At 40.9% G+C, this 24328-nt stretch overlaps 1 protein-coding gene across 4 annotated transcripts in view; it reads left to right on the top strand.

Moving 5' to 3' along the window:
* CDH4 (cadherin 4) overlaps nt 1-24328 on the top strand; it is a 1168269-nt gene that overhangs the window by 950561 nt on the left and 193380 nt on the right. For all 4 annotated transcript variants that reach the window (XM_087889045.1, XM_087889044.1, XM_087889043.1 and 1 more), the window contains exon 6: nt 8513-8657. In XM_087889045.1, coding sequence (XP_087745171.1) covers nt 8513-8657 — 145 coding nt within the window. The remainder of the gene's footprint in view (nt 1-8512; nt 8658-24328) is intronic.

The raw sequence follows: 24328 nt of genomic DNA, 5'->3' as shown, positions 1-24328 counted from the left end.
TTTCATCTTCAGGATCTGGCCTTCTAAAGAGCAGTCAGGGTTGATCTCCTTTAGGACTGACCGGTTTGATCTCCTTGCAGTCCAAGAGACTCGCAGGAGTCTTCTCCAGCACCATAGTTCAAAGGCCTCAATTCTTTGGCACTCAGCCTTTTTTATGGTCCAACTTTCACAGCCATACATTGCAACTGGGAAAACCATAGCCTTGACTATACGCACTTTTGTTGGCAGGGTGATGTGTCTGCTTTTTAGTATGCCTTAGTATGCATTAGTATGCCTTCAGGATATGTTGAAGCAATTCCCATAATCTTTCATGAACTGTTCCAGTGCAAAGGCATAAAAAAGAAGGAATGGCAAAGTTATACAATTCATGGGGTTTGTCACTTGAAGACAAAGAATTCTAGGATTAAATTGTTAGATGTAATAACAACAAACAAGAGTAACAATACTATACCAGAAAAGGAATGCCTGCCTAGGTGGGTTGGGTCATTAAATACCAAAGTGGAAAGAAAGAGAAAAAGAAAAAGAAAATTGCAGCAAATGTAATTAAATGTTTCCATTTGTTTCTACATTAGGAAATGCTGGAGAAATATGCAAATGAAACCACTTCTTTTTTCCAGGTAATGCTTCAGAAGAAGTGTGTCAAATAGAGGTGACAAAGGATGACATTTTAAAAAATAATGAGTCATGGAAAATTAGTGGCATTCAGGAGGGCTATTAAGCAGTGCAGAAAGGAAATTGCCAACTATTACCTAAAATTTGCAGCTTTACAAAACCCCAGCCTCCGTATTTAAGAACTGGAAGTAACACCGATTTATAAAAGGGCCCAGGTAGGATGCAAAGAATTATAGTGCTGCCACCCTATGTGCTCTCTCTGATAAATTGGTTGAAAATATTATGAAGAGTAGAACTGATAAATCTTTCCCATTTTTTAAGCTTCATTGAAAAAGGGAAAAACCCATGTCTTTTGGAAAAGATAGTTTTGCTTCACTAATTTTTTGCCTTTCCTTGGAACACGTATAGCTTTTCACAATGGAATCAAGAAGTCTCTTTTAGTGACCAAACCGAATAAAAAGGGAACTGAACAGTAGTGGGTTCCACTTACCTTCGCTACCGGTTTGAAACTGTGCACGTGCGCAGAGTATCAGGATGACGTCCGGGTGGGTGGGCGGAGCCTCCCACTGCCGCCACTACCGGTTTGCCCGAACCGGTAGAAACCCATCACTGGAACTGAAGTTTAAAACAGCCAACACCCTGGTGGTGCAATCATAGAAATGGGTTTGATTGGTTTTTAGATCAGAGCTTTTCAATCTTAGCAGCTTTAAGAATCGTGGTGTCAGCTTCCAAGCTGCCATAAAGAAGGAGAGGAGAGGCTTGAACTTTCACCTACTTAATTCCCCTGAAGAACTGTCTCCACGGAGATGGGATGGGAGGGGGGACATTCCTGTGATCTGACGGAGATGGGATGAGGAGAGTGGCTTGGAAGATGGCCAATGAGACGCAGAGAATTGGGAACCGGAAAGAGAGGTTTTGGGGGGGCCAAAGTTCAGTGCTAACTGCGCATTGAGTCAGGGTCAGTTCATTATGCTCAATAAAGGGAAAAAATTCCTCAAAGATCGGGCATTTGGAAATTCATTTATTTGGAGATAACAACGAAGCTTGACACGTCGGAGTTGAAGTCCATACATATTAACGTTGGTGAGGTTGCGAGATCCAGACTGAAGGGTTGAACAGACTTCTCTGGTACTGCATGTCAGGGATTATATGTGTCTATCATTCCAAGAAGGTTACATAGGTGTTCTCCTTATATTTGTGCAAATATAACTTTTTGGCTACGGGACACTCAAACGGCAAAGCACAGAACAGGAAATTGAAGTAACCAATCAGCAGGCAGGCCATGCACAACACAGAGTTGGGATTTGGGAGGTGAGCACATCTCCCCATCTGCAGCCATCTGCAACCTACACTTATCCATCAACCCCTTCGCAGCATACCTGTGCTCTAGCTTTAGGGGACTCTGCCTATGTCTGAGTAGACCCCCTTGAGTTGTCTGTCCTATATCTGAGAAGCTTCGGAAAAACAGACAACTAAAATAAGATATTAAGATGATGGTCCTCATTATGGAAAGCAGGATTGATCAGTCATGGTCCGTGGTGGAATGCTGCCGGCTTAGCAACCGGTTCAGTGAGCACACGCTTCTCTCGCTTGCACTACAAATGGAGAATTTAGAAGCTCAGCTGTTTATCTTCCAACTGAGCAACGGTAAGTAGAACAGCGAGGAGGGGGGGAATCAATTGTGCCGCATGATTGAGATAAGCTACAAAGCAGGAAATGAAAGACAGGATAGAGCGGGGGCAGGTGGGGGGGGGGCAACTGATTGTCAGAGCTACCGGTTAACCTGAACCGGCTGAATACCATCTCTGGTCATGGTCCCATGGTCATCAGTTGCCTTCTTCTGGCCCTTCCAACTATAATTGCAGATAACTACAGCTATTCCTTCACTTACAGTTTGTTAGGTGACCATTCAAAGTTACAACAACACTGAAAAACATGATGTGACCATTTTTCATACTTACAATCATTGCAGCATCCCCAGTTATGTGATTGAAATTCAGACGCTCGACAACTGACTCATATTTATGATGATTGCGGTCAGGGGTGGGTTCTACTTACCTTTACTACCGGTTTGCAACGGGCTCGCGTGCACATCTTGCTACTGCAAATACGCAGAAGCTTCTGCGCATGCACAGATCACTTCTGATGACGTCAGGGTCAGTGGGCAGAGCCTCCCGCCAGTTTTACTACCGGTTCTATAGAACTGGTCCGAACCAGGGGCAACCCACCACTGGTTGAGTTGTCTCGAGCTCATGTGATACCCTTTCACGACCTTCTGACAAGCAAGGTCAATGGAGAAGCCAGATTCACTTAACAACCCTGTGATTAACAACTGCAGTGATTCATTTAACAACAGTGGTGAGAAAGGTCATAAGATGGGCAAAACTCACTTAACAACTGTCTCATTTTGCAACATAAATTTTGGGCTCAATTGTGGTTGTAAGTTGAGGTCTACCTGTAATGGACATTTTCTGCCATTTGAGTCTGGGAACCAGAATAAGTTATAATGGAAGCCCTAAGACAGTGATGGCTAACCTTTTTGCCATCGCGTGCCAGAAAAGGGGGGGGGCGGGGGAGGTTCGCGTGCACCTGTGCTCACACCCATAATTCTATGCACCCTGCCCCGCGCATGCGACCCCCCCTCCCCCCCGCTCCTAGCACACCATGGCTCGGTAGGCCCGTTTTTCTTTCTCACCTGGCTCCAGATCCTCTCTATGCATCTGAGGAGGGCGAAAACAGCCTTCCCCACCCCCTCGGAGGCCCAAAACGGCCCATTTCCCAACTTCTGGTTGGACAGGAAGTGACTTTTTTGCTGTCCCCAGCCTGTCCGGAGCTGAGCTGGTGTGCCAGGCAACATGGCTCCGCGGGCCGCCTGTGGCACGCGTGCCATAGGTTCGCCATCATGGCCCTAAGATATAAGCGTATTATATCCCAAAACTCAATACAAAACATAAGAATTCCAGTGCCTCTCACATTTTTTATGAAACCCTATAGCTATTTGCATCATTTCGTCCATACCCCAGATATGTCAGCTGTAGCCTTGGGCACTTAGACACTGTCCTTATTGAATGCAGGTGCTACATAAAAGTGCTATAGAAATTACTATTTAATAAATTTAGAATGTGAATAAATTAATAATTACCTCGCTTCCTGCAGCTGTCAGCCAGATGCTTCCACGAAGAAGGCTATTATATCCTTACCAGAGGGGACACTTCACTCGTACTTGGTTTTATTTAGAGTTTCGTCTTTGTGTTTGCAGTTGGTTGGTTGGTTGGTTGGTTGGTTGGTTGGTTGGTGCTATTGTTCTGATGTAACTCTTTTATGGAATGATTTTCTTTCTGTCGAAAAATATGTTGCCCAAAGACTTTAGACTTGGGGCAAGGATAAACAGCCTTCTGCAAATAATTAAATAGATAATTATTTTTGCTTGCTGAAGCTCAAGATTCTTTGTCAGAAAGTGGCTCTTACAATATTTCAAACCAGATAGAAACTTAAAAACAATTGTACATTTGTTCATCGCATCACTTATCTGCAACAGATTGGTGAGCTTTGCATTGTAATAATGTGTTTGATGTCAATTAGTATCAGTGTGAACAACAGAAATGACAACCTGGAAGTAGCTGAGGATACAATATACAAATAGAAGAATAAGCAACCATGGAAACTTAGAGAGAAGCAGATGGCATTTCTAAGGAGATATCTTCTTAATATTTGTATTGATAACTGAGTGTGAGAAAAATAAAAAAGAAAGTTGCAGCAATTTTTCCGTCTTCTTAGCTGACTGTTTTTGACTTTATAAGTTTCTGGGTGAAGCTTTGATGGAAACAAGTTTCTCCCTACAACTTTTCCAATAACCAGGAGAATGAGGAATTCCCTGATCAGAATGATCCCAATCAGGGAAGAAACCAGAGGTGGCATTCAGCTGTTTTGGATCAGTTTACCTGAACCAGTAGCGCAGGCTCTGTGGCTCTGGAGCCACATGTGGCTCTTTCACTCCTCTGCTGCGGCTCCTTGTCACTCAAAATATGTGTCACAGCCGCCAATGTGTGACACCCGCCGGCACGCAATTTATTGAGTTTTTCAACCCCGGGTAGGCCAACCATGGATAAATCCAAGAAAAGAAAAGTTTCAGAAGAAAACAGAACGTTTAATTCAACTACATATGCTAGTTTTGTGGCCGCTCAAGAAATAGTCAGGCACGGGAAGAGTTTTGTGGCTCCTGGTGTTTTCTTTTCTGTGGGAAATGGGTCCAAATGCTCTTTGAGTGTTTAAGGTTGTAGACCCCTGCGGTAGCGGAAATCGTGGGTGGGCCCGCTCCGGCTCTATGCATTCCTATTTAGGCACGTTTTAGAGGCTGGGCATATGGGTGGATGCATGCGCTCACATTTGCGAACTGGTAGGGAAAGTAAGCGGATACCACCCCAGAAGAAACACGTTTTGAGGGGTCCTTGGTGCTCTCTGAGCTTGCTTGTTTTCTTGCAGACATTTCATTCCCCTAACTAGGTAACACCACCAGTGCTAGTCTTGCAAGAAAACAAGCAAGAAAACAAGCAAGCTCAGAGAGCACCGAAGACCCCTCATTTCAACCCTGAGCTATAAATATTCTCCTTTATAAGAAACACCTAGTCTTTGATTTTGACCAGTTCAAATGTTCTCCCTCAAAATAATCGTCAAAACCTGAGCCTCTGCTCTCTGCAACTCTCCTGCCCACAAAAGTATTATTAGACGAGGATGTTATCACAATCAAGATATCAATAATTATACAATAATAAAGATAAGATAGAGTTTGAAATAAATCTATCAAAGTACGGTCACGTTTCCCCATTGTGTTGGTGAAATTTGCACACAGTGCCAGTTTTTGGCTCTTTTTTTGGTTCGTCTTCCTCTTGATATCTATGGCAGTGGTGGGTTTCAAATTTTTTTACTACCGGTTCTGTGGGTGTGGCTTGGTGGGCGTGGCATGGCTTGGTGGGCATGGCAGGGGAAGGATACTGTAAAATCTCCATTCCTTTCACAATCCAGGGGAAGGTTACTGCAAAATCCCCATTTCCTCCCGATCAGCTGGGACTTGGGAGGCAGAGAATAGATGTGGGCGGGGCCAGTCAGAATTTTTACTACCGGTTCTCTAAACTACTCAAAATTTCTGCTACCAGTTCTCCAGAACTGGTCAGAACCTGCTGAAACCCACCTCTGATCTATGGAGATTCTCAGTCATCCAGGTCATGGTGGTCCCAAAGATGCTTTTTTCAAGAGCCAACTGGACTTTCTGGTTTTTCTTTGAAGATGTTTCTCTTATCATCCAAGAAGTTTCTTCAGCTCTGTTTAGATCAGTGGTTCTCAACCTGTGGATCGCGACCCCTTTGGGGGTCAAATGACCCTTTCACAGGAGTCGCCTAAGACCATTGGAAAACACTTTTTTTTTTAAGGGCTGAGATTTCTTTTTTATTTATTTATTTAAATTGTTATTTATAAGTACAAACTAAACAGAACAATGAAACGTACAAAACATAAAAACATATAAACACCCATTTCAATACATGTCCAGTTTGTCGCATTTCTCTTTGAAATTTGACTCTTCCTTATTTGGTCATTCCCTTTTGTCTATCTACTATTGATCTTTGTTGACCTATGTCTGTTCTTTGTTTCCATCATATTATATTTGGTCATTTTGTTTACTTCCTATTGCTTCATCTCTTTCCTATCTTTCAACCAACTATACCACTTTTCCCATACTAAGTAAAAGTCATGTTCTTCCCTATTTTGTAATTCCTTTGTGAGTCTATCTAATTCCGCACATTCCATAATTTTATTGATTACTTTATCTGGTGTTGGTATATCACTACTCTTCCGGTGTTGCACGTATAGTATTCGTGCTGCTGTTATCATATGTATAGTTAAATATGTTGTTTCTTTTTTGTAGTATCCATTCACTATGCCTAGTAAGAAGCTTTCTGGTCTTAATTCTATCTTTTGGTGTGTTATTTCCTCTATTTGTATTTTGATCTTTTGCCAATATTTTTTCGCCATTGGGCAGGTCCACCACATATGGTAATAGGTGCCTTTGTGGTGGTTGCATTTCCAACATGTTGATGGCGTGCCGGGGAACATTCTTGCCAATCTGGCTGGTGGCAAGTGCCACCTATAAAACATTTTATAGAGATTTTCTTTATAGGGTACAGACATTGTCAATTTATAATTTAAACACATATTTTCAATGGTCTTAGGAATAATTTTATGGTTGGGGGTCACCACAACATGAGGAACTGTATTAAAGGGTCGTGGCATTAGGAAGGTTGAGAACCACTGGTTTAGACGGTGGTTTAGACTCCTTGCAGACAGCTGGTTATTTACATTCTTTTAGCGAGTCGTTAAGGCAACTTGGAGATTTATCTGTGTCCTCAGGGTCACCTGAGTAGTGTAGATGGGTGTGGAGCCTTCTTGGAACTGCTGAAAGGACTGTATTGTAGACTGGAGATAGATGATGTTGTATCTCTCCCCCTCTGTTAAGAGAGGGCTGTTCAATTTCATAGATGGCCTCCACTCTTTTGAAGACAGTAAAGTCCACATTTTGGACAGAGAGGACACTGGTTTGAAAGAGGGGGTCAAAGAGGCCATCTGTGTCAAAACTGAGCAGCCCTCTCTCAACAGAGGCGGAGGGATATGACATCAACTATCTCCAGTCTACAACAGTTCCAAAAACGGTCCCCACCCATGTGTACCATCCAGGTGACCCTGATGACACAGATAAACCTCCAGGTGGCCTCAACGACATTTGCAAGGATGCAAATGACCGGCTGTCTACAAGGAGTATAAATCCTTCCATTCCTCACCATCCAGTCAGAGCTGAAGCAGCTTCTTGGAGGAGAAGTAAAACGTCTTCAACGAAAAAGCAAGAAAGCCCAGTTGCCTCTTGAAAAAAGGCTTCATCTTTTTTCAAAAGTCATCTTTTTGTGACTTCATCTCGATAGTTTCTTTTTTCCAACTATAGATAAGAATACACAAACGTACATACAGATAGTCCTCCCATTTACAACTGTTTAACGACTGTTAAACAGTTTAACGACTGTTTATAAAGTTACAATTGGGAAAAATGGGACTTAAAGTGACTGGTCATTGCACTTCCAACCATTGCAGCATTCTCATGATCACAAGATCACAATTCAGGCATTTGCCAACCGACATGTATTTACGATGGCTGCAGGGTCCTGAAGTCATGTGATCGCCATTTGAATGCTTCATTTAACAACTACACAGATTTGCTTAACAACCATGGCAACAACAACAAAAAAAACCCTCATAATATCGAGTGTTTAACAACCATCTTGCTTAGAAATGGAATTTCTGCTTTCAGTTGTGGTCATAAATCGAGGACTACATGTTTGCCTATATTACCAGTGAAATTCATGTATACCTGGCAAAGCAGGATAGGATTTCTATCTCTAATAGCTCGTACATGTCAACAAAATGATACAGAAGTCCATTAAACCAACTACATGGTCATTAAACATTGACACCGATTTGAAGGCACATCATTAAGCCTTATATTTTCTTTTGTTTGTGCTTACCAAAATTAGCAGGGTAAATTTCAGTGTAAGAAAGAAAGCTTTTAAAAAACATTTCAAAGTATGCAAAGGTTTAGAGCAGGGGTCTCCAAACTTGGCAACTTTAAGACTTGTGGACTTCAACTCCCAGAATTCCCCAGCCAGCTTTGCAAAATTGGTTGAGGAATTCTGGGAGTTGAAGTCCACAAGTCTTAAAGTTGCCAAGTTTGGAGACCTCTGGTTTAGAGTGTTAAAATGATTGGGTGGTGTTTTTACTTATTCAGATGTTTAAATTCCATAAAATGGTGACCTCTCTGTTTATTATAGAAGTTTTTTCTTTCTTTATTTTCTTTTAACAGCTTAGAGCACACGCCGTAGATATGAATGGGAACAAAGTGGAGAATCCAATTGATCTCTACATTTATGTCATCGACATGAATGACAACAGGCCGGAATTCATAAACCAAGTCTATAACGGATCTGTTGATGAAGGATCTAAACCAGGTATGCCTGAATGTCTCATAAAACTATTTCATTATTATTTTTTAAGATAATAGACTCAACTTGGTCTCTTGATCTGTTATTTAAGAAATCTGACTTGTCTTAGTTTAGAATATTAGGGAAACAAGATGAAGTTTGAAATTCCAAAGCAGAAATACACTTTTATTATTCTGAAATACACTTTTAGCCTGTATCACTGTTGCTCCTGTAAGATCAGAGAATGGAGAAGACATTATACATTCAATTTTGCAGCTACTAAGATTGTTGGATGAGCAGGCACAAAAACAGCCAGGGAAGTGATTGAAGTCTGGGAAAGAGGCCACTCATCAACAGGAATGCTGATTTACCACCAGTTTATCCAGTACTGAGCTATGGTGGCACAGTGATTAGAATGCAGTACTACAGGCTACTTCTGCTAACTGCTGGCTGCCAGCAGTTCAGCAGTTCGATTCTCACTGGCTCAAGGTTGACTCAGCCTTTCATCCCTCCAAGGTTGGTAAAAGGAGGACCCAGATTGTTGGAGGCAATAGGCTGACTCTGTAAACCACTTAGAGGGCTGTAAAGCGGTATACAAGTCTAAGTGCTAGTGCTAAGTGCTACTTAGAAGGCAAGGACTGGGCAGCACGAGCAAATTATAGCCAATGACTTAATAGCCAGGGGTGTTATTCAGTAGGTTCTGATAGGTTCTGGAGAACCGGTAGTGGAAATGTTGAGTAGTTTGTAGAACCGGCAAATACCACCTCTGGCTGGCCCCAGAGTGGGGTGGGAATGGAGATGTGCAGGGGTCCTCATGCGCAGGGATGCATGCGCATGCATGGGCTGCATGCTCAGGGGGGATGCTCGCATTGCATTTTGGGAGTTCTGGCACACGCACGTACATTCATGCGCGCATGTGCGCGCTTTGGGCACTTGGCACCAAAAAGGTTAACCATCGCTGATCTATACTATTTCAGAAAAGTGACTGTCTAGACTCTTCTTTAAAAACCCCAGTGATGGAGTGGCCACGATTTCTGGTGGCAAGCTGTTCCGCTGGTTAATTGTCCTCAGTGTTAGGAAGTTTTTCCTTAATTCCAGGTTGCTTCTCTCTGGATTAGCTTTGATTAGCTTCCAACTATTGTTTCTTGTCCTGCCCTCCGGTGTTTTGGAGAATAATTTGACCCCCTCTTCTTCGTGGCATCTTGATCATCTCCAACTAAGGGGAAGGTACCACCTGACTTTGTCATTGGTTCCTCTGTAAGCATCTCTTACTGTTACCGTGATTTTTTCCCCTAGCATTCAATCATAATCTGCCTCTCTTCAATTTAAACCCACTAATCCATGTCCTGCATTTTCATCAACACATTGTGATACCCACTGATAAATGTATTAGACTCCTTTGTTCTTTCAGAGATACACTGAGCAAGGAAAAGCTGCCCATCCGCGTGTGAAATGATGTACATCATGCACACTGGTAGACAGTTGTGGTCAGCAGCTGCCAAGAATATTATATATTCTTGGGGTCGTGTGTTCCTTCTTTGTATTTTCTCGGAAGTAAATCCAGCTGAGTTTAGGCTTTTTTTTTCAAAGTATGAATGCCAGGTAAAGTTAGGTTTGTGGAATCGCTATTGCAAATGCTTCTCTGATATCCCAAAGACATTTTTTTTTTCAAAAGACAAGTGGGATTTCTTTGTTTTTCTTTGGAGACGTTTCGCTTCTCATCCAAGAAGCTCCTTCAGGTCTGATTGAATGGTAGAAGATAGAAAGATTCAGTCAGAAGTGAAGAAGCGTCTCGTCTGAGAAGTGAAACGTCTCCAAAGGAAAACAAAGTCCAGTTGCCTTTTGAAAAAGCACCTTTGGGACAACCTTGACCTGGATGACCGATGATCTCTGTAGACACTTCTCTGATAGTTAAGTAGACGTTACAAAGCAGACATTTCTCACCGTACAGTGGCATACACAGAGCCCCCCTCCTCAAAATATTAAAGCAGCTGCATTGTTTAGAAACTCATGCAGCTGTTTTGAACTGTCCCCATCTGCCTTCACATGCTGTTGTGGCTCCGTTCTCCGAGCCTATCTTATCGGAGGAAGAAGGCTCCGAACATGAAGGAGAGGAGACGGCCAGGCCTCCCTCTCCAGGACCCTCCTCTCTGGCAATGCCTCAGGTGTCTCCCGAAGGAGAAGAGATTGGACAGGAGCCAGGTGTTTCTGAGCCGTCGGATAGTGATCAAGAAACATTGTGGTTGGACCCACGCCAGCGTCAGAGAGACAAGCGAGCACAGCAGAAAAGGAGGCGTGCCAGAGATTAAGCTGAGTCACTGGACCACACCCCACAGGCTATAAAAGGGAGTGTGGTGGCCATTCAGACTCTGTGACGGACAAAGCTAATCTCTGGCGAGGCACTTTGCATCTTCGGACACAACACCTATTTGCTGTGGATTTAATTACAAACTGGACTATTCAAACTGTGTGTATTTTTGTCTGGGTTATTGGAGTAAAAGTTCTTGGCAGGCAGCCACGGAGTTGCTGCCAAGTTCCTTATCACTGACATTGAGTGTTTGAAGAGTTTATTTAACCCTCGGCTGGCTGGTTGGGTGTGTGCATGGTACGGGGACAGAACACATGCATGTATATCCAACAATGCTTTCAGAGGTGGTATTCATCCAGTTCGGACAAGTTCGGATGAACCAGTAGCGGAAATTTTGAGTAGTTCGGAGAACCGGCAAATACCACCTCTGGCTGGCCCCACCCTCCCGCCTCCACCATTCCCTGTCCTATATTCCCTTGTTTTTTTGCTCAGCTGATTCGTGTGTCAGCTGAGCTGCGCATCAGCTGAGCTAAACAACAGCTCAGCTCGCCAGAGTTGACACCAGGGGAGGTCTTTGAATGTTGCGCATGCGATCTCTCATAGAACCGGTAGGAAAAGATTTGGAATCCCACCACGGAATGCTTTAGTTTGCTAGCATTCTCAGCAGAAGAGAAGGTTGGTCCTAATTGAGAACAATTTTTCTAGCAGCCAATCAGTGGTGAAATTCAGCTGGCACAATCCGGTAGTGCCGGCGGCGAGAGGCTCTGCCCACCTGCCCGGACATCATCACGTCCCATTTTTGACCCTCTGCGCATGTGCAGAAAGTCTGTGCATATGTGGAGGAGGTGCGCACGCTCTCATATCGCGAACCGGTAGCGAAGGTAAGTGAATACCATCCCTGCAGCCAATCCTCTTTAACGCTTTTGAGAAAGGTGCGTTTCCTCATACCAAGACATTTTGTGAAGCCTCTCTTTAAGATTCTTTGCATGGATTTGCACTGCAGTCTGTGACAAAGAGGATACAGGTAGTCCTCAACTTACAACAGTTCATTTAGTTGGTTTGGCCATTCAAAGTTGCAACGGCACTGCAAAAAAGAAAGTTATGGCCATTTTCACACTTACAACCATTGCAGCATCCCCGTATGGTCATGAGATCCAAATTCAGATGCTTGGCAACTGGTTCATATTTACGATGGTTGCAGAATCCTGGGGTCATAGGATCCTCTTTTATGACCTTCTAACAAACAAATTCAGTGGGGAAGCCAGATTCCTTTTACAGCCTTGTGGCTAAGTTAACAAATGCAGTGATTCACTTAGCAACTGTGGCAAGTAAAATGGGGCAAAACTCACTTAACACCTGTTTTACTTAACTACAGAAATGTTGGGTTCAGTTCAATGGTGGGTTTCAAATTTTTTTACTATTGGTTCTGTGGGCGTGACTTGTTGGGCGTGGCATGGCTTGGTGGGTGTGGCTTGGTGGGCGTGGCAGGGGAAGGATACTGCAAAATCCCCATTTCCTCCTGATCAGCTGGGACTTGGGAGGCAGAGAATAGATGGGGGTGGAGCCAGCCAGAATTTTTACTACCGGTTTTCCGAACTACTCAAAATTTCCACTACCAGTTCTCCAGAACTGGTCAGAACCTGCTGAAACCCACCTCTGGCTCAGTTGTGGTCATAAGTTGAGGACTACCTGTACTTTTGACAACATAATGATATCAAAGAAAATGATGGTGGAGGAGGAGGAGGGGGAGAGGGAGGAGGAGGAAGCGGGGAGGAAAACATGTTCATCGTGATATATACCCAAACAGTCTTTCTTAACACCATCTGGTTTAGGCTCAGCATGTAAAATCATACCAAATTATTACATATTGTACATCCATTTTGATCCAATGCAGAATTTCATGAACTGAACGAATAGGAACTATAACCATTCAAACCTATCAATGTTGCATTTATCTAAGATATCCCGAATCCAGCTGTGTTAACATTCATTCTGAAAATAATCATGATATGATAAATTGTGGTGTCCCTTTACTATGCAATAAAATAATACCTCAGGGATAAAATATTGCTCTTGTCCATTCTAATAGAATGTGGAATTATCTACCCGCTGAATTTTATGCAGAGCCAGAATCCGGCGCATTGCTTCCCCATCAATCTTATTACAGTCAGTCTGTTCTCCAGACGAGGCCTACTTCATTTCTGAAATTTTCAGAGGAATCAAATGGTGACACCCTCTATATGTAATGTTCCCATCTTATTTTACTCCTTTTTTCATCATATTTCATTCCCAAGGAGAAAAAAAAAATTGAGAAAGAAAAGGAAATATCTCCATATCATTTTGAACTGCTGGTGTTAGGAACTTTCCGGTGGAATCTCATCCAGTTGGGGAATCCACAGTGGGTCACAAAAGTCAATAAGTTGGTTACGACCATGTGATCAAAGCTACTCCCTTTTTTTACACGTATTCCATAATACACAGAGAGATGGAACTTTGATTACAGGTAGTTCTCAACTTATGACCACAATTGAGCTCAATGTTTCTGTTGTTAATGGAGACATTTGTTAAATGAATTTTGCCCCGTTTTATGACCTTTCGTGCCTCTGCTGTTAAGTGAATCACTGCAGTTGATAAGTTAGTAACCTCGTTGTTAAGTGAATCCAGCTTCCCCACTGCCTTTGCTTGTCAGAAGGTCACAAAAGGGGATCACATAACCTTGAAACACAGCAACAGTCATAAATGTGAACAAGTTGCCAAGCATCTGAATTTTGATCACATGCTGGAGAGGCCATAACTGTGAAAAACGGTCATAAGTCACTTTTTTCAATGCTGTTGTAACTTTGAACAGTCACTAAATGAATGGTTGTAAGTTGAGGACTACCTTTACTACCGTTTTGACATGTTTTGACAACCCCTCTCTCCTCAAGGATGTCTAGATTTGCAAAGTATAAAAGAATTGGGGGAGAAAGTTGGAAGTACTGATTCCAAAATAATACACAGGTTATCTTCAACTTACAATCATTCATTTAGTGACTACTCCAAGTTACAGTGGCACTGAAAAAAGTAATTTAAGATGATTTTTCACCCTCATGACTGTTGTAGCATCTCTATAGTCCCAGTGTTGTGGCCCACCGGCGGCCAGTGGAGCTGGCAGCAGATGCGGACAGTGAGGAGGTTGGGGAGGAACATGGGCCAGTCCTGGGGGCTAGGGAAAGCTCGGATGAGGCTCTGCGTCGGAGGCAGAGAGGGAGCTAGACACAGTGAGGCAGAGGAACAGCTGGAGCCCATTCCCAGTGTGAGCATGCGCAGAGCTGCCAGAAGACAAGGACAACTCAGAAAGCAGGGTCGACTTGGGAGTAAAGCCACACCTAGGAGGTGATTGGCCCCTCCCATAGGAAACAAAAGAGGAGCGAACGGGGAGTGGGTTTTTGCAGGAAACAATTCGTTCATTCCGTAACTCTGAGAGACTCTGTGCCAAGTTTTGCCTTGTACTGCGTTTGGAAACTACAGTGGTTACGTGGCAGCTTGCCAAGCGAGATAAGGTCTGTGTTGATAAATATTCCTTTGAAAAACTGTTTGGACAGGCCTCGCTGACTGTGAATGAAAGGAATTCACAGTCGTGTAAATAAAAGAGGTTTTGCCGGAACCAAGACTCTGCTTCCTACTTATAAAGGGAGCCTAGCTCAGAACACCCATGCTGAAAAATTGGGACCCTTGGCAATTGCATATTTAAGACATACGTTAATAAATTAATAAATAATACACACGTATTTATGATGGTTGCTGTGTCCCGGGATCATGTGATCACCTTTTGCAACCTTCTGGAAAGCAAAGTCGACAGGGAAGCAAGGTTCACTTAACAACCGTGTTACTGACTTAAGAACTGCAGTGATTCACTTAACAGCTGTGGCAAGAACGGTTGTAAAATGTGGCAAAAATCACTTAACAACTGTCTTGCTTAGCAACAAGTTGAGGACTGCCTGTAGTACATTCCAGATTCCTGAATTCAAATGGAGATTAGTATTTTGTAGCAATAGTTAATTATTAATAGCGTAGTTTGAGACCTATATTCTGTTCTGAATTCCAAAAGTCTTCAATTTCTTTTCAGATCAGTTTTGAGATTTCCTTTTGTTTTTTCCCCTATGTGCAAATATGATCGCATTTTATTTTATTCCCTTTTCTCAAATCTCCAAGCTCTACAGGCTGCTCTCTCAGCTGAACCCTTCTTTTCCTTGACCAAAGTTTGCATATGTTATTTTTGGTGCCCATATCGTAAAGAAGAGGAGTTTCTGTTTCAAACGACATCCTGTGAAAATGTTAACAGATATTTTGGGATTTGGAAGGAGATTAATATTCAATAAGCAGACAAGTTGCTAAATCTTTGCTGCCACGTTTAAAGATTTATTTTGAAGCGTCAGTTGTTTTCCTAGTTTCTTAATTAATGCAGTCTCAAAGACGGTCAGTTATTTATGCTGTTTTCTTGCCTTCTCAAGCATTTTTTTTTTTAATCCCGTGTTTGGGAACGTGAAAAAGAAAAGTTCTGATTTTGAACTGCATTTCTGTATATGGCCCTATATCCAGATCTGGAATACAGTCCCTGAAAATAAGACACCCCCTGATAATAAGGCCAATCGGGCTTTTGAGCGCATGCACTAAAATAAACCCCTCCCCCCCAAAAAATAAGCCCTCCCCGAAAATAAGCCCTCTTTGAAAATATTTAAACGCGTGCACAGCCAGTCCCCGCCATTTCCTCTGGTTAGGGTTAGGGAGACAGAGCTGGAAATCAGGTAAGATGGCAAGAGGAGCCCCATCTTGCTCCATGCGCTCCAAAATAATAAGACATCCCCGAAAATATGGCCAAGAGCTTATTTCAGGGCTCAAAAAAATATAAGACAGGGTTTTATTTTTGGGAAAACACGGTATATCAACTTTGGCATTTTGACCAACTCTTAAAAGTGTCACTTGATTCATCCTTCCTATATTACAAGTTAAATGTAACCAAAACCATAAACAATAAACTAAAATATGCTTCTATTTATATTTATCTAAGATTCAATACACTTTTAGTATTATGGATTCCTAGAATAATCTTTAACTTAATTTTCCAGGTCATCTGTATGGAATATCATTAAGACAGATTTCTGAACAGTTCAAATTTGATAAGGTTTTTTTTTTTTCATAAGGCAGCGGACTCCAATCTTTTGGATGCCATGGGCCAGTTCTGTGGAGAGCGGTTTTTCCGCCGACTGGTTTCACATGCTGCCTGCATCCCACCCTCACATGGATGGAGCTTTGCTTGCTTGTGCAGCCCAGTTCCTGGCAGGGCACAAACCATTGTTGGTCCACAGACCAGGGGTTGGGGACTCCTGCCTTAAGAAACATAGAGGAGAGAATAACAGAGTTGGACACCCCGTCATTCATTGGATGTCTGCTAGTCCAAACTCCCTGCTTGAAAAGGAGATGCTATACCATTCCAGACGAAATCGCTGTCTAATCTCTTCTTAAAAACCTCCAATGATGGAGCACAACTTCTGGAGGCAGGCCTATCCACTGATTAATTGTTCTTACTGACAGGAAATTTCTCCCTAATTTTAATTTACATCTCTCTTTGATAAATTCCATCCATTACTTCTTCTCCTGCCTTATGGTGCTTTGGAGAATAGTTGACCCCCTCCTCTCTGTGACAGCCCCTTAGATATTGGAACACTGCTATCATGTTACCCCTAGTCCTTCTCTTTGTTAGCCTAGACCGGGATGTCAAACTCAAGGCCTGGGAGCTGGCCTGTGGGGTGCTTAGATGTGGCCCACAGGGCCGACCTGGAAACAGCGAAGGACTGGGCCACAATGCCTCTGCCTGCAAAAATGGAGCTTTCGGTGGTAGTGGGTTGCAGGAGGCCATCGCAAGCGAAACCAGAGTTCGGGAGCCCGTTGTCAGGTTTCGATGCTATCTCAAAATAAATGAATTTGCAAACTGCCAATCTTTGAGGAAATTTTCTCTTTATTGAGCACAGCAATCTGATCCTGGCTCTTTTCACGGTCAGTACTGACCTTTACCTCCCAATCCCTCCCTTTCCAATCCCCAATTCTCTGCTTCTCATTGGCTATCTTCCAAGCCACTTTCCTCATCTCTTCTTCGTCAGATCACAGGAATGTCTCCCCCCCCTCCCATCTCCGAGGAGACAGAATCTTCAAAGGGATTTAGTAGGCAAAAGTTCAAGCTTTTCCTCTCTTTATATATGTCAGTGCTGGGATGCTGACATCCGTTTTCGCTGGCAGAGCACTTGGACCACCACAGGCGCCCCTGACACAAGTTGTCAGATGTAAATGCCTTATTCTCTAATGTGTAAATAATATATGAACGGGGTATCGGGGGTTAACTTATTCTTCACTTCTTAATGTATTCATAATTCACCACTCCCACTTATAGCTCCACCCATTGTATATATAAGGAGCCACCTACACCCTTTTCCTTGCTTCTATCTGTGAATATTCAGTGAATATAGAATGCCTATTGTAAATAAAAGGAAATATATTTAAACCTTTAACTCTTACTAATATTATTGAGTCTGATCCTGAAAATATTGCAACAAGCTGGTAGCAGAGGATGGTTAATTGACTCAATAAAAAAACTTAAAAATGTCTAAGAAAGATAGGCCCAACACCAGGGCCTACAGCAAAGAAATGGAAACAGAACAAGAAATAATCAACGAATCCACAAACGCAATTTCGAGAGAATCCGAAGAATACACCACTGAAGACGAAGAAATAATAGATGAAATTGATGACCAGAAGGAAATCGAAATAGAGAATAACGAACTCAGGTCAGAGATATTAAAACTATTAAAGAGCCAGAAGAATGATGAAAGCCTCATCGCGAAACTCCAAGATATGCTGAAGAACAGCGGAGCAGCGAGAGAGAAAAACATCACTAATGAAAAGTCTAAAGACCCAAAAATAGTGAGTGATATGACTGCAGAGAAAGTCATTACGAAGAAGAAAAACGGTGATCCCGCACGAAATTTTGAATGGCAGCCATCTTGGTTTCAACAGGCCTCCAGGGTGAGCGAAGCAGAGCCAATCAAAATGCTCAATTCAAAATTTCTGGCGCGAAAAACGTTATCAAACAACGAAAATGAAAAAGAAGATTCAAACTCCTCAGAAGAATCAGAATCAGAAAGTGAAGATGATTCAACAAACTCCCAAATAAAATCAGCAATGAAAACGCTTTTTGCTGCATTTGGGCCAAAACTAAAAATTAACAAACAGCTACCGAAAAAGCGAGCGAGCAAGCCGATGCCTCAAGACCTGCCCGCTCCCATCCTGACTACGAGGACGCCGACGCCCAAACCCAGAGAGCCCTGCCGGTACCGCCCTACGCCACAGACCGAAGCAAGCATCAAAGCCCTCAGGGGAAGAGGAAGAGCAGCCGCCGTCGTCAAGACTCCCAAAATCGAACCAGAGACCGATTCATCTGAAGAGGAGCAGAACGAGCGAGCCACAATGGAGAGAACCTTCCACGACGACTCCAAAGAAGAAATGGACAACGCGCATGCGCAAAACTACGCAGACGGTCCGGGAAGACATGAACTGGCGAGGAGACCATGCAGACTCGTTGCGAGCATCCCCATGCCGTTTTGCAATTTTCTACACTTGCGAGACCACGGACTACCTCAGGTTGTAAGTGATGGACACAATAATGTCGGAAATTTACCCAGTGACTTCCCAAAGCTAAGGGTTGATGGCGTTAATTTGCAAGAATGGTATCAACAGCTCCAGGTTGTCTTTATGAAGGAAAACTTATTATTTTTTATCACTAGTCCCCCAAAAAGACCTTGGACTCTAAAAATAGATTGTTTACACCATAGAGCATTTTTCTTAATAATATCTAGTGTGTCTCCTGCAATGTATCATAGCATTAAGCCAAATCTGACTGTTTCAGAAATCATTCAATGCATGTTTAATTTGTTTCACAGTGACAGTGTAGCTACCACCACAAGGATGTCTAAAGATTTCTTTTCATCTAGGGTAAAACCAGGGGTTTCCATAAGTGAGCATTTAATATATTTAAACAAAATAAGAGCTGAGCTGCATTTGAGGGGGGAGGTGATTTCAGACCAAACAATGAAAAGTGTTATTATCAACTCACTTGATTCATCATGGGACAATTTTATGTCACATTTAGACACTATCAATCTAGGATATTTATCCATAGAAAGTCTATCCAATAAATTGATAGCAGAAGACAATTCAAGAAGGAATCATTCTAGAAATCACACAGAACACAAACCATATAGGAAAGTAGCTTTCCAAGAAAAATATAATGAAACATTTAAATGCCACAATTGTGGATCCAGGGAACACAATAGAAGAGACTGTCCCAAAATTTCAAGAGAAAGGCATAGGTCAGAATATAGAAACAAATACAATTATAGACAGTCTTCCATAGATAGACATAGATATAGGAGCCCACCAAATTACAAAGAGAATAGAGGGGGCAGAGATAATTCAAAAGATAGAAAATCTGGCTCACTGAACGGGCTAAATAAACAAGACAACACTAACATACAGCAAAATGAGAACAATAATTGGCTTATTGATTCTGGAGCAACTAATCACACCACTAATAACAAAAATATATTGTCTTCATTTGCAGAAGATAAATTTGTAATAAAGGTAGCTAACCAAGAAAAGGTGCAAGTATTAGGTAGAGGGAATGTAACCTTGCCTGGTCTAGGAAAAATAGAGGGGGTATTGCTAATACCTGAGATACCTCATAACATACTAAGTGCTATAAAACTAAGTAGAGATTCTGACATTAACATTGTTTTTTCAAAAGGAAAAGCGATTTTGGAGAAGAATAAAATAAATATAGGCACAGTGATGATTAAAGGAGGCCTACCTTATCTGATAACTAAGGAAAAATGGTTGCATAACATTGACTCAAATATGAAAGATTGTATTGAAGTAGATGATGAAAATATTAGCAATAGTGACAATGATGAGTGTAAAACATCTCATGATCACAAAGATGCACACAATAAAAAAAAACCAAAAATAGGTAAGCCAATTCATGATGAGTGTGCTCACATCTTACATAGGAAGTTAGGACATGCCAGTTTTCCTGTAGTACAAAAAATGACTGAACACGCAGAAGGTGTTAAAATAAAAAATTGTGAAAACTATTTGGAATGCTCAGTATGTAAATCTACAAAACTAAAAACTAGCCCCAGGCCAAGAAAATCTACTAGATCAACTAACAAAATTTTTGATTTAGTACACATGGACTTAGTTGGTCCATTAACTCCATCAATCACTTATAGAAAATGTTACTTCCTGACAATAGTGGACGATTATAGCCGCTATGGGTTTGTTTATACATTAAAACACAAAGATGAAACATTTCAAAAATTTAAAGAATTTTACAAACGCATAGAAACACAACACAACATCAAAATAAAACAAATTATGACAGATAGGGGATGCGAATTCATGTCTAAAGAATTCTCCCAATGGTTAAAAGACAAAGGAATGTTACATTACACATCTAGTCCATTTTCTGCGTTCCAGAACGGGATTGCAGAGAGGAAAAATTCCACATTACAAACCATGATTAGATGCACATTGGAAGATGCTGGCTTAAGCAAACAATTCTGGTCAGAAGCCTTACATTATTCAAATTACACACAAAATAGAACATGGTCCAGCATTGTAAATAAGACACCATATGAAGTGATGTATAATAGAAAACCAAAATTAGCACACATGCATATATTTGGAGTCACTGCAGACGTACACATACCTAAACAATTAAGAAGAAAGGGAGAAAACGTATCCAGAAGACTCAGATTTATGGGATATGAAACCGGTACTAAAGGGTACAGATTCATTGATAACAATAACAAATTTATAGTCTCCAGAACAGCTGTGTTCCATGAACAGGCTAACTGGTCTAAATTACATCTTAATGAAATATTTCCAAATAAATGTAAAGGTACAAAATCTCATGAAGAAGGGATCATAGAAAAGCAAAATATCAACAAAAATAAGAACAAAACCAAAATTTGGACAAATAGCCAACACAAAATTAAGACAGACACATTAACAAAAAAGGAAGCAAGATATTTGCATGATAACGATAGTAAACCTGAAAAAACCATTAGAAACACCAGAAATCAAATGCCAAATAAATACAAGGATTACATAATGCATATGGATGGTGAGCCAACAACACCCAATACATATGAGGAAGTGTTAAAACTCCCTCGTGAAGAAAAGAAAAAATGGGAATTAGCGATGAAAAAAGAGATGGAAAGTTTACAAGGATTAAATGTATTTACACCTGCAATTGCACCTAAGGATAAAACAATTATTGGTACCAGGTGGATATATAAAATTAAGAACTTAGAGGGAGGCAATACTCTATACAAAGCTAGACTAGTTGCACAAGGTTATGCACAGAAATATCCGGAGGACTATACCGACACGTATTCCCCCACAGTAAGAACAGAGAGTGTCAAAACAGCTCTAGTGGTAGCATCAGCACTCAACCTTGATGTATTTCAATACGACATACAGACTGCGTATCTACACGCTAAACTAGATAAAGAAATATACGTAAGAGCACCTCACAGTCAATACACAAACAAAAATGAAATTTGGTTGTTAAACAAGAGTTTATACGGGTTAAAACAATCTGGTAAACGATGGTATGATTGTTTAGTGAAAGTACTTAGAACCATGGACTTCAACGCTACAACTGCTGATAACTGTTTTTTTGTCAAAAAGGATGATGATTACATTGAATTTGTATTGATTTATGTGGATGACATTTTATACATAGGAAAACATAAAGAGAGAAGAGAAACCTTTGTAACCAAACTAAATGAACATTTCTCGTTAAAATCTCTAGGTAAAGTAAACAAATATCTTGGTGTCCAAATTAATAAGACTAGAAGGGGATTCAAACTTACTCAGAGAGATAAGATTGTAGAACTTTTAAATAAATGCAATTTAAACAATGCCAAACCTTGTGATACTCCTATGCAAACTGATTTTCTAAGAAATACTGATGGATCTTCCCCCGAATTCAAGGATAACACATTTTATAGATCAATCATGGGATCACTTCTTTATATATCTAATTGGACTAGACCAGATATCGCCTTACCACTCAATCTATTATCCAGACATGTCAGCAAACCAACAATGTATCACTGGGAAGCTGTTAAAAGAATTTTAAGATATCTGAAAAGTACACTAGACTTTTGCTTAATATTAGAACCTAAAGACAATAAAGAACCAAAGCTTACATGTTATGCAGATGCAGACTGGGCTGGAGACACCTCGTGTAGAAAAAGTACATCTGGTTATATATTTCTCTTAAATGACTGTCCAGTTTACTGGTACACTGGTAAACAAGAATTAGTGGCCACTTCAACGACAGAAGCGGAATATGTTTGTTTATCCAAAGCTGCAAATAACCTTGTATGGTTTAATGATTTAATTTCAGATGTTTGGAAAAAACCTGTTTTGCCTTTTGTTATGCATGAAGATAATAAAGCAGCTATTGAAATATCTAGATCCGATGCCATTGGACAAAGGTCCAGACATATAGATATAAAATTTAAACATGTGAGACAATTATCTCAGGATGGATTTATTAAAGCAGTGCATTGTGATACCTCAGAACAATTAGCTGACATATTGACAAAGCCTTTACCTTCTAAGCAACACAAATATTTAACTTCTAAGTTGTATGTATTATATTGTCCTGAATCTGAGTGTAATTGGTGTTGTATAACGAATCGGCATTTAGAGGGGGATTTGTCAGATGTAAATGCCTTATTCTCTAATGTGTAAATAATATATGAACGGGGTATCGGGGGTTAACTTATTCTTCACTTCTTAATGTATTCATAATTCACCACTCCCACTTATAGCTCCACCCATTGTATATATAAGGAGCCACCTACACCCTTTTCCTTGCTTCTATCTGTGAATATTCAGTGAATATAGAATGCCTATTGTAAATAAAAGGAAATATATTTAAACCTTTAACTCTTACTAATATTATTGAGTCTGATCCTGAAAATATTGCAACACAAGTGATATCCACCCTGGTGACGCCCCCCCCGTTCCACCCCAAGGTCAAACACAACCCTGATGCAGCCATCAATGAAATCGAGTTTGACACCCGTGAACTAGACATATCCAGTTCCCACAAATTTTCATAGTACGTTTTAGCCCCCAGTTCCCTAATCATATTTGTTGCTCTTCTCTACACTCTTTCTAGAGTCTCAACATCTTTTTGTATCATGGTGTTCACAACTGGATGTCTTGTCCAACTTCCCTCAATTGCAGTAGAACTTCCCTAATTGGCAATGGGGAACATTGTCAGGCACCAAAGCAGGCCCAGATCAAGCAATACGGAGAGATTTACAAGCAGGGTAAGGCAATGGAGGACACAGAAGTTTTAAAAAACCAGTTCCTACAACAATTCATTGTTTGCTTTAGCCTCCAGCCCCCTAATAATCTTTTTTTCCCTTCTCTGTACTCTTTTTAGAGTCTCAATATGTTTTAGAGTATTCCACAGATTCTTCTTCACTTTTAAATTCAGATTAAAATTGGTGCCTTGTCTTACAATCTTGTGTGTGAAAGCATTTAGAAGACTTTGCCAGTCGCTTGCATTAATTTTCTATTGTTGATTTCCTCCCCCCCCCTTTTGTGACTATTTCAATACTTTGCAGTTGAAAGCAGATTGTAGTATAATTTTTGCTTCTCAGTTTTATTCCACTGAAGAAAAAAATAACATTTAAAACAATTCTCTTTTCTATTTTAATTCCTTACCTCTAATGAACAAATCTTTGCAATTTTCTCCTTTGGTTACAGAAATACATTCCCAAATAATAATTATATGTCTTAGATTAAATACTGTAAATTTTGTTTAAAAGGTTGGTCTTTATGATCAGATTGTTATAAAAACCTGATTATCAAGAAGACTTCAGAACTCTGTATCTACCCAAGGCTATTTGCTTCTTTAAAAATATCTGTGAAGAGAAATGCCTAAGTTAATCATCTTTAGAATACAACCACCTGCCTTGAGATAAATCAATTATTTTCAGCAATTAGTCAGGTAAATCAATTTTTCTGATAAAATAAGGCTAGTTAGATAAAATAAGGCAGTTAATTAGCCATAAAGATCATGTGTTGACAGCCTGTATAATAATTAATCTTTAAAAAAAAAAATGAGAAAGACACATTATTTCATTTTAGAGGAAAGATGCTATAAAATCTCAGTCCAGTCTTAATAAGGTTATTTTTCCTGAATAAATGAAGAGGTCGATTAGATCTGAAGGGCAACAATAGGCTGACTCTGTAAACCGCTTAGGGC

This window comes from Pantherophis guttatus, chromosome 3 (assembly GCF_059756535.1).
Source record: "Pantherophis guttatus breed Tessera chromosome 3, ASM5975653v1, whole genome shotgun sequence".
In the NCBI taxonomy this organism is placed as follows: Eukaryota; Metazoa; Chordata; class Lepidosauria; order Squamata; family Colubridae; genus Pantherophis; species Pantherophis guttatus.
This window is presented reverse-complemented; position numbering and strand designations above follow the sequence as displayed.